At 44.7% G+C, this 13,543-nt stretch overlaps 1 protein-coding gene across 1 annotated transcript; it reads left to right on the top strand.

Moving 5' to 3' along the window:
* Positions 1-2,038: 2,038 nt before the first annotated feature.
* LOC118361845 (5-hydroxytryptamine receptor 4-like) lies at positions 2,039-3,881 on the top strand. Its single transcript, XM_035742058.2, has one exon. The coding sequence runs from the start codon at positions 2,202-2,204 to the stop codon at positions 3,294-3,296; it is 1,095 nt and encodes a 364-aa protein (XP_035597951.2). The 5' UTR covers positions 2,039-2,201; the 3' UTR covers positions 3,297-3,881.
* Positions 3,882-13,543: the final 9,662 nt, after the last annotated feature.

The following is a 13,543-nucleotide window of genomic DNA, read 5'->3' as shown; positions in this document are numbered from 1 at the left end:
CACAAACACTTCTGGAATAAGAGGGTAAAACTATAACTCCTTTCCATTTTTTTCAGAGAAGCGTCATTGATTTGACCCACTGATTTACTGACTGAGATAGAACTTTGCCGTAAATGTGGAGTCTGGGACAGTCCAAATCGACCTGCTTGTCCTATTACTTGTCCCACCGACATTCTCTGCCTGCTTCCCAAATGGCGCCCTATACCATTTATAGTGGTGTGGGGCTCTAGTCAGAAGTCGTGCACTGTAAAGGGAATATGGTGACATTTGAGACAAGATATTCTCTGTGTCAGGCTGTGAACTTTGTTTATATTCCGTCTCATTGCCGAGCCAATATAAGTAGGTTATGTGGAGTTGCTTGATTTACAAATGCAGTGTGGGTTTTAGTATAAATAAGGAAAGGTGAAAACTTTCCGATAGAATCAGGTCAACTGTCATAAGATGAGAGGAATGGGGTTCCTTCCTGCTCTTTTGTCTCTTGCAAAAGCATGAATTCCGCTCATGAGAATGATGACAGCGATGATGACCATGATGACAGCGATGATGACCATGATGACAGCGATGATGACCATGATGACCAGAATAGGAATGTCAGCGTTGTTGATGGTGATGAGAAGGATGACGACGATGGTAAATAGCGGCAACGATATTCACAAGGATCGTGACAGCGATAAAGACGGTGATGATGACGATGATGGAGGCCTTTGTTTTGACATGTTAGTATGACTGACAGGAACAGGGGATATTGCTTCCCTCGGCCCCTACAACACTACAGTCCCTTTGGTGTTAATTAAAAAAAAACATTCTTACTGAACTAGAACCATTTCTCTATGCTTCCTCTGTTTTAGTCTCCGGAAACAATGAGCCATTTCTCTATGCTTCCTCTGTTTTAGTCTCCGGAAACAATGAGCACCTCCGGCTGCTGCTTTCGCGCCACAGTAACCCGATGAGTTGCGTACCAAACGCCCATCCGAGTAACATTATGTTCACTGAGCATGATAATGTCTAACAGATCAGACATTATCACTGCAACAGCGAAGCGGTGCTATCCCTGCTTTCAATCAGCCCTTCTCAGGAATATAGTGAACATATTAGGACAGGTTGTGGACATATATCTATCCGAAATATGGACACCATACTCGACCACGAACAAGCTACTCTACCAACCTGCCAGATAGGAAATCCCCAGAACACCCTGCAAATATCAGTTACGTTTAGGAGAGAAAGGAGTAGACTGCTTTGTGCCACGATTAAATAGGTCCCCAAAGGGTTCAGTGGAAAGGTGTGAAATGGTACGCCTGTCTATCTGTCACTGTGTGATTATGTTTCCTGCTGGATAGTTCCACTCCAACAGAACTGATGACAGCTGTATCCACAGTGGAATATTCCTGAATGTTTCACTGGGGAGAGGGAGCCCAGGGAAGGTCAAACAAAGTGCCCTCTTTTGCATTGTGCTTGACAGTCTTCCAAAATGGCCACCTCCGAGCCACACACAGGCATCATCCCAGCAAACATGACCCCATTGGCCCCATGTGTGTATTCTTTGGGCAAGGTGAGCACTGGCTAGCACACACCAACCCCACACCAAGCTCACACCAGCCCTTAGGCTAGCCCAGCACGAGCTAGCCTAAGGCAATCCCACACCAGCCCAACACAGGCCAGCCTACATCAAGCCCAGCTAGAGGCGGGGGCACGTTAGAATATTGTGGGCATGTTTACTGGGAGGTGTCTCGCTGTTTGATTGTTTCTAATAAGTTTTGCCAACATCGTTCATTTGTGATTTCCTTTGCGCTGGTGAGGCTTGTAGATAAACTCGAGAGAGCATCTGGTTTTCCTCAGTTAGCCCACCAGGGAGATCGCAGTCTAGATAAGAACCCGAAACCGGCACTAGAACTATTAGCTTCTTCCGCCAAGGTTCCTGGCTGTGTGATCTCATCAAACACTGATTTAGCTACGTGTCAGCCTAAAACACACAGTTTGAGGTTTAACTAACAATGAAGTGCCTTGGAGAGGGATGGATTAAGCAGAACCAGCAGAATTATGGGTGGTTTGTTTGTATTGGTAAGATTGTTTGAGTACACAGATTCCTCACAGGGGGTATATTTCCTGTTTTGGAAATGTCTCAACCTACTGCTAAATCATGCCAAAACGTTGATTAACAATATGGATGTTGTGTGTTTTTGACAGAACAAGACCAAGCCATGGATAATACCAGTTTGGGATGGCCAGAGGATCTGGATGATGATGCCAACCTTTCTTCTCTCCAAGGTGACCTGGAGGAATTCTGCGCTACGTCGTCAAGGCACCAGGCATCCCGGGTGATCCTGTATGCCTTCTTTACAGCGGGCATCGTGTGCACGGTTGTGGGTAACTTCCTGGTGGTCCTGGCCATCGCGTACTACAAGCAGCTGCAGTCGCCCACCAATTCGTTCGTCATGTCCTTGGCGGTGGCCGACTGCCTGGTGGGGTTGGTGGTCATGCCCTACAGCATGGTGCGCACCGTGGAGGGCTGCTGGCTCTTCGGCGCCCTCTTCTGCCGGGTCCACTCCAGCCTGGACGTCATGCTGTGCACCGCATCCATCTTCCACCTCAGCTGCATCGCCTTCGACCGCTACTACGCTGTGTGTAACCCCTTGGTCTACCACCTGAAAATGTCCCAGGGCCGAGTAGCCTTCCTGATCGTGGTCTGTTGGGCCGTCCCGTTGCTCATCTCCTTCGGCCCCATCATGCTGGGCCTCCACAAGGCTGGGGTGGACATGGTGCCCATGCCGCCCGAGGACGCCTGCGTCTTCCTGGTCAACCGCGTCTACGCCGTCATGGCCTCCCTGGTGGCCTTCTACCTGCCCATGGGCATCATGCTAGCGGCCTACTGGAAGATCTACAAGGCGGCCAAGCGGCAGGCCATGCAGATCAGCGCCATGGAGAGCCAGTTTTCGGCCGGCGTGGGCAAGGACTCCAGCAAGAAGCAGAGGCACCGCAACGCCATGAGGAGGGAGAGGAAGGCGGCTAAGACCCTGGGGATCATCATGGGGGTCTTTCTCCTCTTCTGGCTTCCCTTCTTCACTGTCAACATCGTGGATCCTTTCATCGACTACAGCACAGCGGTGGAGGTGTGGGAGTTTTTCCTGTGGCTGGGGTACGTTAACTCTTCGCTTAACCCATTCTTGTATGGGTTCTTCAATAGATCCTTCCGTAGAGCGTTTATGATGATTATGGGATGTCGGATATGTCTGTCGAGCTCCTCACCGGGTCTGGACTTATCAAAAGAGAGCAACGAACGCAAGGTCAACCAATAGGAGACAAGAATTGCAACACTCCACACATGGATGTGACATCGACCTATCACACGCCAAGAAAGAGGGCAACGGGACACACAGACAACCAATAGGAGACTTTTAAAATACTTCAATTACTGGCTAATTGTGTACAGGTAGAGGACAATTGAAGGGATTAAGTTGTTATTGTTGTATTAAAGAGGATTAAGCCACTGACTGATGAAAACATTGACGTTTAAAACAATCTGTGCATTTCTGAGACGGACAAAACTGAAATAAACACAATATTGAACTGTAAAACCCTCAAATGGCAGGGTGCACATAAACATTGTATTTTGGTCGTCGTTAAAAATAAAAAGAGAGAGAAAGAAAATGCATGTAAAAAAATAAAGAAGTGACTACTCTTCACCAAATGTTGTTGTAGTGTGGAAATAAATATAATGTCTGGTTCTTCTTTTGCATTTCAAAAATCTCAGCGATCCAAAATAAATAGTCACGTCTGCTTGTCTGAATTGGTCGCTCGATTAAGTGTTTGGGTTTTCGATGACGATTGACGTCGTTATTAATGTAGGGGGTTCAAGAATGTACACAACCAAAATTTTTACAGTTGTGTGTGTTTATATTTGTTTTTAATTTCAATGAGTTTTTTTGATTTGGTTTTGAATTCAGTTTAGTTTCAGTAGCTGAAGTGATTTGTTCAAGTGTGAATGCTCTATCTAGAAACAATTGACCCCTGATTGCGATGCGGTTTTGGAAACCTTCTACACCAACTTGATTGTCATCCAAAATGACTTTACATACCTTTTGTGTATGTAAAGGGGGGTGATATGAAAGGAGAGTTTCTGAGGTTTCCGTATTGAACACAGTGATTATCAACTTGTGGGCACAGCGTCTGTACAGTTGTACAGGATGGCCCCCCGCTGTGGTCAATTGTTCAAATGAGAGCCCTATGGCTGTCTGTCCTTGGGTTCTTGAGAGCTAAGGTTAGGTTATGTTGAAATTATAAAGACAATCTTACCGTAACCTCGTCCTCGGGCGATTGCTCACAGCGCATCAACGATTCAAAGTTAGCCTTCGTGGGGCTGACGAGAGGACTCTATGGGATTGACCTTGAGTGAAGTATTTGTCGTCATCAAATCACACAACTAAGAGGTGTGGCTCTGTGCTTGTAGTCTGCTAGCATAACGGGGAGGGTTAGGGGGGAAAGTAGTTGGTAGATTAAGCTAATTAAGCCAATGCGCTGGAAGTTTCTCCCGGTCTTTCTATATTGGCTAATAAAGGCAAAATTTGACATGTTGGTCCACCAGACTCTTTGCGCATTTGGGATTCATCTTAATGGGATTTGGATTTGAAAGGAATAGCGCTGAGACTGGTGCAAAAATATATATATGGTGGAACGAATCTCTCTCTCACCCATTTTTACATCAATCCAATGCTTTTTGTGTAAGAAGAATTAAGTTAGTCTCCTGGACGTTTTTTCTTTTTTTACATTTTAGCAAGTGGTAGTGATGCACAGGCTTTTTTGAAACATCGGCATCTCCTGGCCGCATTAACCCGCAAGATTCAGTTGCTTGAAAACGCCCCAAAAGCTTGAAAACCCCATTTGGTTCAGCTAAAAATAATTCATGATGATTTTTATTTGATTTGAGTTTGTTTTGGAGTCAAAGATAATGGGTTTGTTAATTATTTTACTAAATCATTTTTGTTTTTTCGTTTCATTTTTAGCTTAAAATAATAACCTCGTACACAACTCTGATGAAAGTTTTAATCATCTTACATAGTCACCTTATAATGAGGATACTGTCCACACTCTGTTTGCATAGAGTGCTTCTGACTACCGACTATCGTGTTGATTAGAGAAGAGAGGAGCACACGGAAGTAATTGGGCTCAACTTGTTTGCAATAAGAGGATGGTCTCTGTATGACTTTGCCATGAATGTGAGATGTGTCCCCTGCCAAGAGTGGACCCATTACAAACTAGTTTCAAACTGATTGCTGTAATAAAGCAGTATGCACACACACACACACACACACACATTCGCACACACATAAACACACACGGTATAAACACTTGAGTTTAGATTGCCTCTCAGCACATATTTGTTAGAGGAAATAACCGGGGTGAAAATAGAATCTGAAATATGGTTATGTTTGGATTAAATGGTGCTTATGAAATGATTACTGCCTGTGACTGGACAGACGGGGTCAAGCACTGGCACCAGCCAGTCCGGCCATGCCAAGTAAGAATAATAAGGGAGAGAATGGACTTTAGGTCCGTGCCAAGGAGAGAGAGGAAGAGAAGGATAGCGGGGGAAGAGATGAGAGAGAGAGGAAGGGGGAAAAGGAGAGATTAAGTAAGAGAAGGAGAGGGTGTCAGTGAATAACAATGTGAAGAAGGAAAAGAGGGAATAGCACGAGATGAGAAAGGAAATTCCACCTGTGTTCTTCAATGTACTTTGTGCAAAAAAGCTAACACATCTCCCAAATGTTCTCTCCACTCTCTATTCTAACAAAGTGAGTCTCCACTTTCTTTTAGAGACCAAATGAACCACAACTAAATCAGAACCTGGCCGACATTGAAAACAGCCAAGACAAAAAAATCCTTCAAGCAGGTTACCGAATGATATAATTTTGTGAACATTTGCTTAAATTTCACGAGATATATACACTCAGCAAAAAAAGAAATGTCCCCTTTTCAGTGCCCTGTCTTTCAAAGATAATTCTTAAAAATGCAAATAACTTCACAGATCTTCATTGTAAAGGATTTAAACACTGTTCCCAATGCTTGTTCAATGAACCATAAACAGTTAATGAACATGCACCTGTGGAACGGTTGTTAAGACACTAACAGCTTACAGACGGTAGGCAATTAAGGTCACAGTTATGAAAACTTAGGACACCAAAGAGGCCTATCTACTGACACCAAAGACAGCGCTACAGGGAGACAGGATGGACTGATCGTCCTTGCAGTGGCAGACCACGTGTAACAACACCTGCACAAGATCGGTACATCTGAACATCTCACCTGTGGGACAGGTACAGGATGGCAACAACAACTGCCTGAGTTACACCAGGAACGCACAATCCCTACATCAGTGCTCAGACTGTCCGCAATAGGCTGAGAGAGGCTGGACTGAGGGCTTGTAGGCCTGTTGTAAGGCAGGTCCTCACCAGACATCACCGGCAACAACGTCGCCTATGGGCACAAACCCACCGTCGTTGGACCAGACAGGACTGGCTAAAAGTGCTCTTCACTGAAGAGTCAAGGTTTTATCTCCCCAGGGGGGTAATGGGCCATCTGCAGCTGCCACGCCCTCTAGTGCTCATCTGGTGTCTCCTTGACCTGCCCCCACTCCCCCAGTGCTGTCTCCCTCTCCCTCTCTATGTGTGTGATTGTGTGGGCGGAGACAGGTGTGCTGGAGTCAGAGCAGATCCCCACCAGTTGCCAACCGCAACCTCGACGGCGCACATCCAAAAGCCGCCGGATGTTATAGTCAGGATGGTCATCGATGAGCCGAGGGGGTGGAGGTGCTGCTGCAGGAGGAGACAGGGAACTGAAGCAGACAGGTTTAGTCAGGGACACATGGACGGTTGGGTAGATCGTAAGAGAGACTTGGAGATTCAAAATCGGTACATCTGAACATCTCACCTGTGGGACAGGTACAGGATGGCAACAACAACTGCCTGAGTTACACCAGGAACGCACAATCCCTCCATCAGTGCTCAGACTGTCCGCAATAAGCTGAGAGAGGCTGGACTGAGGGCTTATAGGCCTGTTGTTAGGCAGATCCTCACCAGACATCATCGGCAACAACGTCGCCTATGGCCACAAACCCACCGTCGCTCGTCCAGACAGGACTGGCACACTGACGAGTCGCTGTTTTGTCTCACCAGGGGTGATGGTCGGATTCGCGTTTATCATCGAAGGAATGAGCGTTACACCGAGGCCTGTACTCTGGAGCGGGATCGATTTGGAGGTGAAGGGTCTGTCATGGTCTGGGGCAGTGTCACAGCATCATTGGACAGAGCTTGTTGTCATTGCAGGCAATCTCAATGCTGTGCGTTACAGGGAAGACACATCTTCCTCTCTCATGTGGTACCCTTCCTGCAGGCTCATCCTGACATGACCCTCCAGCATGACAATGCCACCAGCCATACTACTCGTTCTGTGCGGGATTTCCTGCAAGACAGGAATGTCAGTGTTCTGCCATGGCCAGCAAAGAGCCCGGATCTCAATCCCATTGAGCACGTCTGGGATCTGTTGAATCAGAGGGTGAGGGCTAGGGCCAGTCCCCCCAGAAATGTCCGGGAACTTGCAGGTGTCTTGGTGTAAGAGTGGGGTAACATCTCACAGCAAACCTTGTGCAGTCCATGAGGAGGAGACGCACTGCAGTACTTAATGCAGCTGATACTGACGGTTACTTTTGATTTTGACCCCCCGTTTGTTCAGGGACACATTATTTCATTTCTGTTAGTCACATGTCTGTGGAACTTGTTCTGTTTATGTCTCAGTTGTTGGATCTTGTTACGTTCATACAAATATTTACACATGTGATGTTTGCTGAAAATAAACGCAGTTGACAGTGAGAGGGCGTTTCCTTTTTTTGCTGAGTTTATTTATGGCAGAACCAGGGGGAGAGTGGGAGAGACAGATAGGGTAACAGAGTGTGACTTGAAGCATGGCTTTGTCATGCTGAGTGCTTTGTGTTTATGCCCAGAGAGATTCATCGCTCACACACACCTCAGTTGGATTAGTCATCTGGAGGTGCAACAGGAAGAGCACATGCACGCACACATTTTTCAGATTTGTTTCTCAACCCTTCATCCGAGGCAAAGAGTCTTGAGATCTGGTCTGTGTGAGGAAGACGAGAAAAGGAGAAGAAGAGGCATACACACATCCCATGTTTACCCTATACAGAATCGGATGTGTCGCGCTGTACGGTTGACCTTCTCACTAGAAAATGATCAAACAGTTCCATTATTCGAATGCCTGTTCCTGCAACGTGCCCTAAAAGGACCCGACCCCGTTTCATCACAATGGGAAGCCTTTGAGAGGCGTTAAAAACACGTGTCCTCCTGGACTTCCCAATCTGCCCTTGCTTGGACGATTATCGCGATAACAACAGTCCACCCAGCATGGGATTGGTGATTTGGAAGAGGAAAAGGAAAAATAAAACTTCTCACCCTGCGAAAGGTCATATAGGCTGTCTGATGAGTGAGGGAGATGTGTTCTCACAGCTCATAGAGCATCACTTGTTTTCTCTGTTTTTCGTCTGCAAGAAACATCAAAACAAGTTCTGATGGAGGACGAAGCTTATCGGCTGGGTAATAGTTTATGATATTTTTTTTTACCAGGCAAGTCAGTTAAGAACAAATTCTTATTTTCAACGACGGCCTAGGAACGGTGGGTTAACTGCCTGTTCAGGGGCAGAACGACAGATTTGTACCTTGTCAGCTCGGGGATTTAAACTTGCAACCTTTCGGTTACTAGTCCAACGCTCTCACCACTAGGCTACCCTGTGTTTATAATATAACACTGTAGGTTCCCATCCTACACCGCAGTTGTGTTGCACCAGTTCATTTGGTCAGTAAAGTCATGTGTAAAGTCTTACTAAATCCTTAAGCATTACTAGGGAGCTTATAATGGGGAGGGGGGTTCTAAATTTGATTGCACCATGGATATGTACAGTGCTTTTGGACAGTATTCAGACCCCTTGACTTTCCACATTTCTGTTATGTTTTAGGCTTATACTAAAATGGATCAAGTTTTTTTTTTTTGCCCTCATCAATCTAAAGACAATACCCCATAATGACAAAGCAAAAATGTGTTTTTTAGAAAAGTTTTCTAATTCATAAAAAATAAAAACTGAAATATGACATTTACACAAGTATTCAGACCCTTTACTCAGCACTTTGTTGAAGCACTTTTGGCAGCAGTTACAGTCTTCTTGGGATGACGCTAAAATCTTGGCACACGTGTATTTGGGGAGTTTCTCCCATTCTTCTCTGCAGATCCTCTCAAGCTCTGTCAGGTTGGATGGGGAGCGTTGCTGCACAGCCATTTTCAGGTCTCTCCAGAGATGTTCGATCGGGCTCAAGTCCAGGCTTTGGCTGGGCCACTCAAGGACATTCAGAGACTTGTCCCGCAGCCACTCATGCGTTGTCTTGGCTGTTTGCTTAGGGTCGTTGTCCTGTTGGAAGGTGAACCTTCACCCAAGTCTGTGGTCCTGAGTGCTCTGGAGCAGGTTTTCATCAAGGATTTCTCTGTACTTTCCTCCATCTTTCCCTCCGTACTGAATTGTCGCCCAGTCCCTGACGCTGAAAAACATCCCCACAGCATGATGCTGCCACCACCATGCTTCACCATAGGGATGATGTCAGGTTTCCTCCAGAGGTGACGCTTACAGACGTGACGTGCCTTTTACTGAGGAGTGGCTTCTGTCTGGCCTGATTGGTGGAGTGCTGCAGAGATGGTTGTCCCTCTGGAAGGTTCTCCCATCTCCACAGAGGAACTTTGGAGCTCTGTCAGAGTGACCATCAGGTTCTTTGTCACCTCCTGACCAAGGCCCTTCTCCACCGATTGCTCAGTTGGCCGGGCGGCCAGCTCTAGGAAGATACTTGGTGGTTCTTAACTTCTTCTATATAAGAATGATGGTGGCCACTGTTCTTGGGGACCTTAAATGCTGCAGAAATGTTTGGTACCCTTCCCCAGACTTCCTTTTGATATATTTTTGGAATATCTGTTGTTCCATGTAGAGAATATGTTATTCAATGTGTTTGTATGGGCTAATAGCAGTAAGGCTATTAGCCGATTTGTTGATATTTTTTTATACTTCAAAGGGTCATTACATTTCAAAATCAAATAGCAAAATAATCCTTGGTATGACCTTCTTAAAACAATTCCATTTAGAAGAACCTGAACGGCTAAGACAGGGCTTAGTCTCTGAGGGGTTAGACTTGGGGCAAAGTTACCATTTTATCACACATGCAGTGTTTTGGGCGAGATAACCAAGATTTTGTTGGGCCTCCATGTTGTTTATTCTACTACAGTGTGGGTCATATACAGCGTTCCTCACTGAGTTCCCTGAATTCCTATCGGACCTTGTAGTCATAGCAGATAATAGCAGATAATATTCACATTATTCACACTTCAAGCTGCATACTGGACCCTATTCGAACTAAACTACTGAAAGAGCTGCTTCCTGTGCTTGGCCCTCCTATGTTGAACATAATAAACGGCTCCCTATCCACCGGATGTACCAAACTCACTAAAAGTGGCAGTAATAAAGCCTCTCTTGAAAAAGCCAAACGTTGACCCAGAAAATATAAAATACTATCGGGCCTATATTGAATCTTCCATTCCTCTCAAAAATTTTGAAAAAGCTGTTGCGCAGCAATTCACTGCCTTCCTGAAGACAAACAATGTATATGAAATGATACCGTCTAGTTTTAGACCCCATCATAGCACTGAGACTGCACATGTGAAGGTGATAAATGACCTTTTAATGGCGTCAGACCGAGGCTCTGCAGCTTTTGATACCATCGATCACCACATTCTTTTGGAGATTGGAAACCCTAATTGGTCTACACGGACAAGTTCTGACCTGGTTTTGATCTTATCTGTCGGAAAGATATCAATTTGTCTCTGTGAATGGTTTGTCCTCTGACAAATCAACTGTAAATGTCGTTGTTCCTCAGGATTCCGTTTTAGGACCACTATTGTTTTCACTATATATTTTACCTCTTGGGGATGTCAATTGAAAACATAATGTTAACTTTCACTGCTATGTGGATGACACACAGATGTACATTTCAATGAAACATAGTGAAGCCCCAAAATTGCCCTCGCTAGAAGCCTGTGATTCAGACAGAAGGAATAAGGAAGTGGATGCTTGCAAACATTCTACTTTTAAACTCGGACAAAACAGAGATGTTTGTTCTAGGTCCCAAGAAACAAAGAGATATTCTGTTGAATCTGACAATTAATCTTGATGCTTGTCCAGGCGTCTCAAATAAAACTGTGAAGGACCTCGGTGTTACTCTGGACCCTGATCTCTCTTTTGACGAACATATCAAGACTGTTTCAAGGACAGCTTTTTTCCATCCATACGTAACCGTGTTCTGTTATAATCTCCACCATGCACAGCCAGAAGAGGACTGGCCACCCCTCATAGCCTCATAGTTTCTTCCTAGGTTTTGGCCTTTCTAGGGAGTTTTTCCTAGCCACCGTGCATCTACACGTGCATTCCTTGCTGTTTGGGGTTTTAGGCTGGGTTTCTGTACAGCACTTGGATATATCAGCTGATGTTAGAAGGGCTATATAAATACATTTGATTTGATTTGATAAGTATTCACCCCTCTCAAATTTTGTTGCAGTACAAAGTCGGATTGAAATTAATGCAATCAGGATTTCTTTGTTGTCATTGGTCTACACAAAATACAAACGTGGAAGAAAAATCAACCCCAAAAAATAAATAATAAAAAAAACAGTACTATACCTTGATTTGATACATATTCAACTCCCCGAGTCAATATACGTTAGAAACACCTTTGGCAGCTATGAGTCTTCTTGGATAAGTATCTAAGGGCCCGAGTCCGATTGAGGAAATTACGCCTTTCCTTTGCACTTCTCAGTAGTTTGTATTCAGACTTACCTTAGGAAGGTGTGTAACAGGCTTTGCAGGTGTGGTTGCCTGAATACATGTAACAACCCGCTTGGAGTTTGCCAAAAAGGCACCTAAAGACTCTCAGATTCTCTAGTCTGATGTCTGGAGGAAACATGGCGTCACGTCTGGAGGAATCCTGGCACCTTCCCTACGGTGAAATATGGTAGTGGCAGCAAAGTTTTGGTACCATTCCACAGATCTGTGCCTCCACGCAATCCTGTCTCAAAGATTTACGGAAAATTCCTTCATGGCTTGGTTTTTGCTCTGACATGCACTGCCAACTGTGGGACTTTAAATAGACAGGCGTGTGCCTTTCCAAATAATATCCAATCAATTGAATTTACACCAGGTGGACTCCAATGAAGTTGTAGAAACGTCTGAAGGATGATCAATGGAAGCAGGATGCACTTGAGCTCAGTTTCGACTCTCATAGCAAAGGGTCTGAATACTTCTGCAAATACGTTATTTTATTTAGATTTGCAAACATTTCAAAAACCTATTTTTACTTTTTCATTATGGGATATTGCATGGAGATTTCAGAGTCTTTTTTTGTATTTAATCTATTTTGGAATAAGGCTGTAACGTAACAAAATGTGGAAAAAGTCAAGGGGTGTGAATAGTTTCCGAAGGCACTCTAGCACATTCATACGGACTCTACGCAAGCGCGCGCACACACACACACACACACACACACACACACACACACACACACACACACACATCCAATCATCATATACTGTATGCTGCTCTGTTTATCATGTACAGTATCCTGATGACTAATCACACCTTAGCCCTATACTTGTCTGCCCCTACCACTCCAGTATTCCTGCACATTGTAAATATGGTATTGGCACTGACCCTGGAACTGACCCTTTATATAGCACACTTACTTCCTTGTGTTCTTCTTTGTTCTGCTTTACTATTTGTACAGTTGAAGTCGGAAGTATACATACACCTTAGCCAAGTACATTTAAGCTCAGTTTTTCATAATTCCTGACATTTCATCCTAGTAAAAATTCCCTGTCTTAGGTCAGTTAGGATCACCCCTTTATTTTAAGAATGTGAAATGTCAGAATAATAGTAGAGAGAATGTTTTATTTCAGCTTTTATTTCTTTCATCACATTCCCAGTGGGTCAGAAGTTTAACATACACTCAATTAGTATTTGGTAGCATTGCCTTTTAAATTGTTTAACTTGAGTCAAACATTTCGGGTAGCCTTCCACAAGCTTCCCACAATAAGTTGGGTGAATTTTGGCCCATTCCTCCTGACAGTGCTGGTGTAACGGAGTCAGGTTTGTAGGCCTCCTTGCTCACACACGCCTTTTCAGTTCTGCCCACAGATTTTCTATAGGCTTGAGGTCAGGGCTTTGTGATGGCCACTCCAATTGCCTTTGTTTTCCTTAAGCCATTTTGCCACAGCTTTGGAAGTATGCTTGGGGTCATTGTCCATTTGGAAGACCCATTTGCGACCAAGCTTTAACTTCCTGACTGATGCTTTGAGATGATGCTTCAAAATATCCACATCATCTTCCTTCCTCATGACTCCATGTATTTTGTGAAGTGCACAAGCCCCTCCTGCAGCAAAGCACCCCCACAAAATA

Source organism: Oncorhynchus keta, chromosome 29, assembly GCF_023373465.1.
Source record: "Oncorhynchus keta strain PuntledgeMale-10-30-2019 chromosome 29, Oket_V2, whole genome shotgun sequence".
Taxonomy (NCBI): Eukaryota; Metazoa; Chordata; class Actinopteri; order Salmoniformes; family Salmonidae; genus Oncorhynchus; species Oncorhynchus keta.
Note: the sequence above shows the minus strand (reverse complement) of the source record. Positions and strands in the feature narration are given on the sequence as shown.

What these genes read in the sequence shown, in the direction of transcription:
- LOC118361845 (XM_035742058.2), top strand. Translation starts at nt 2,202, where the DNA reads ATGGATAATACCAGTTTGGGATGGCCAGAGGATCTGGATGATGATGCC.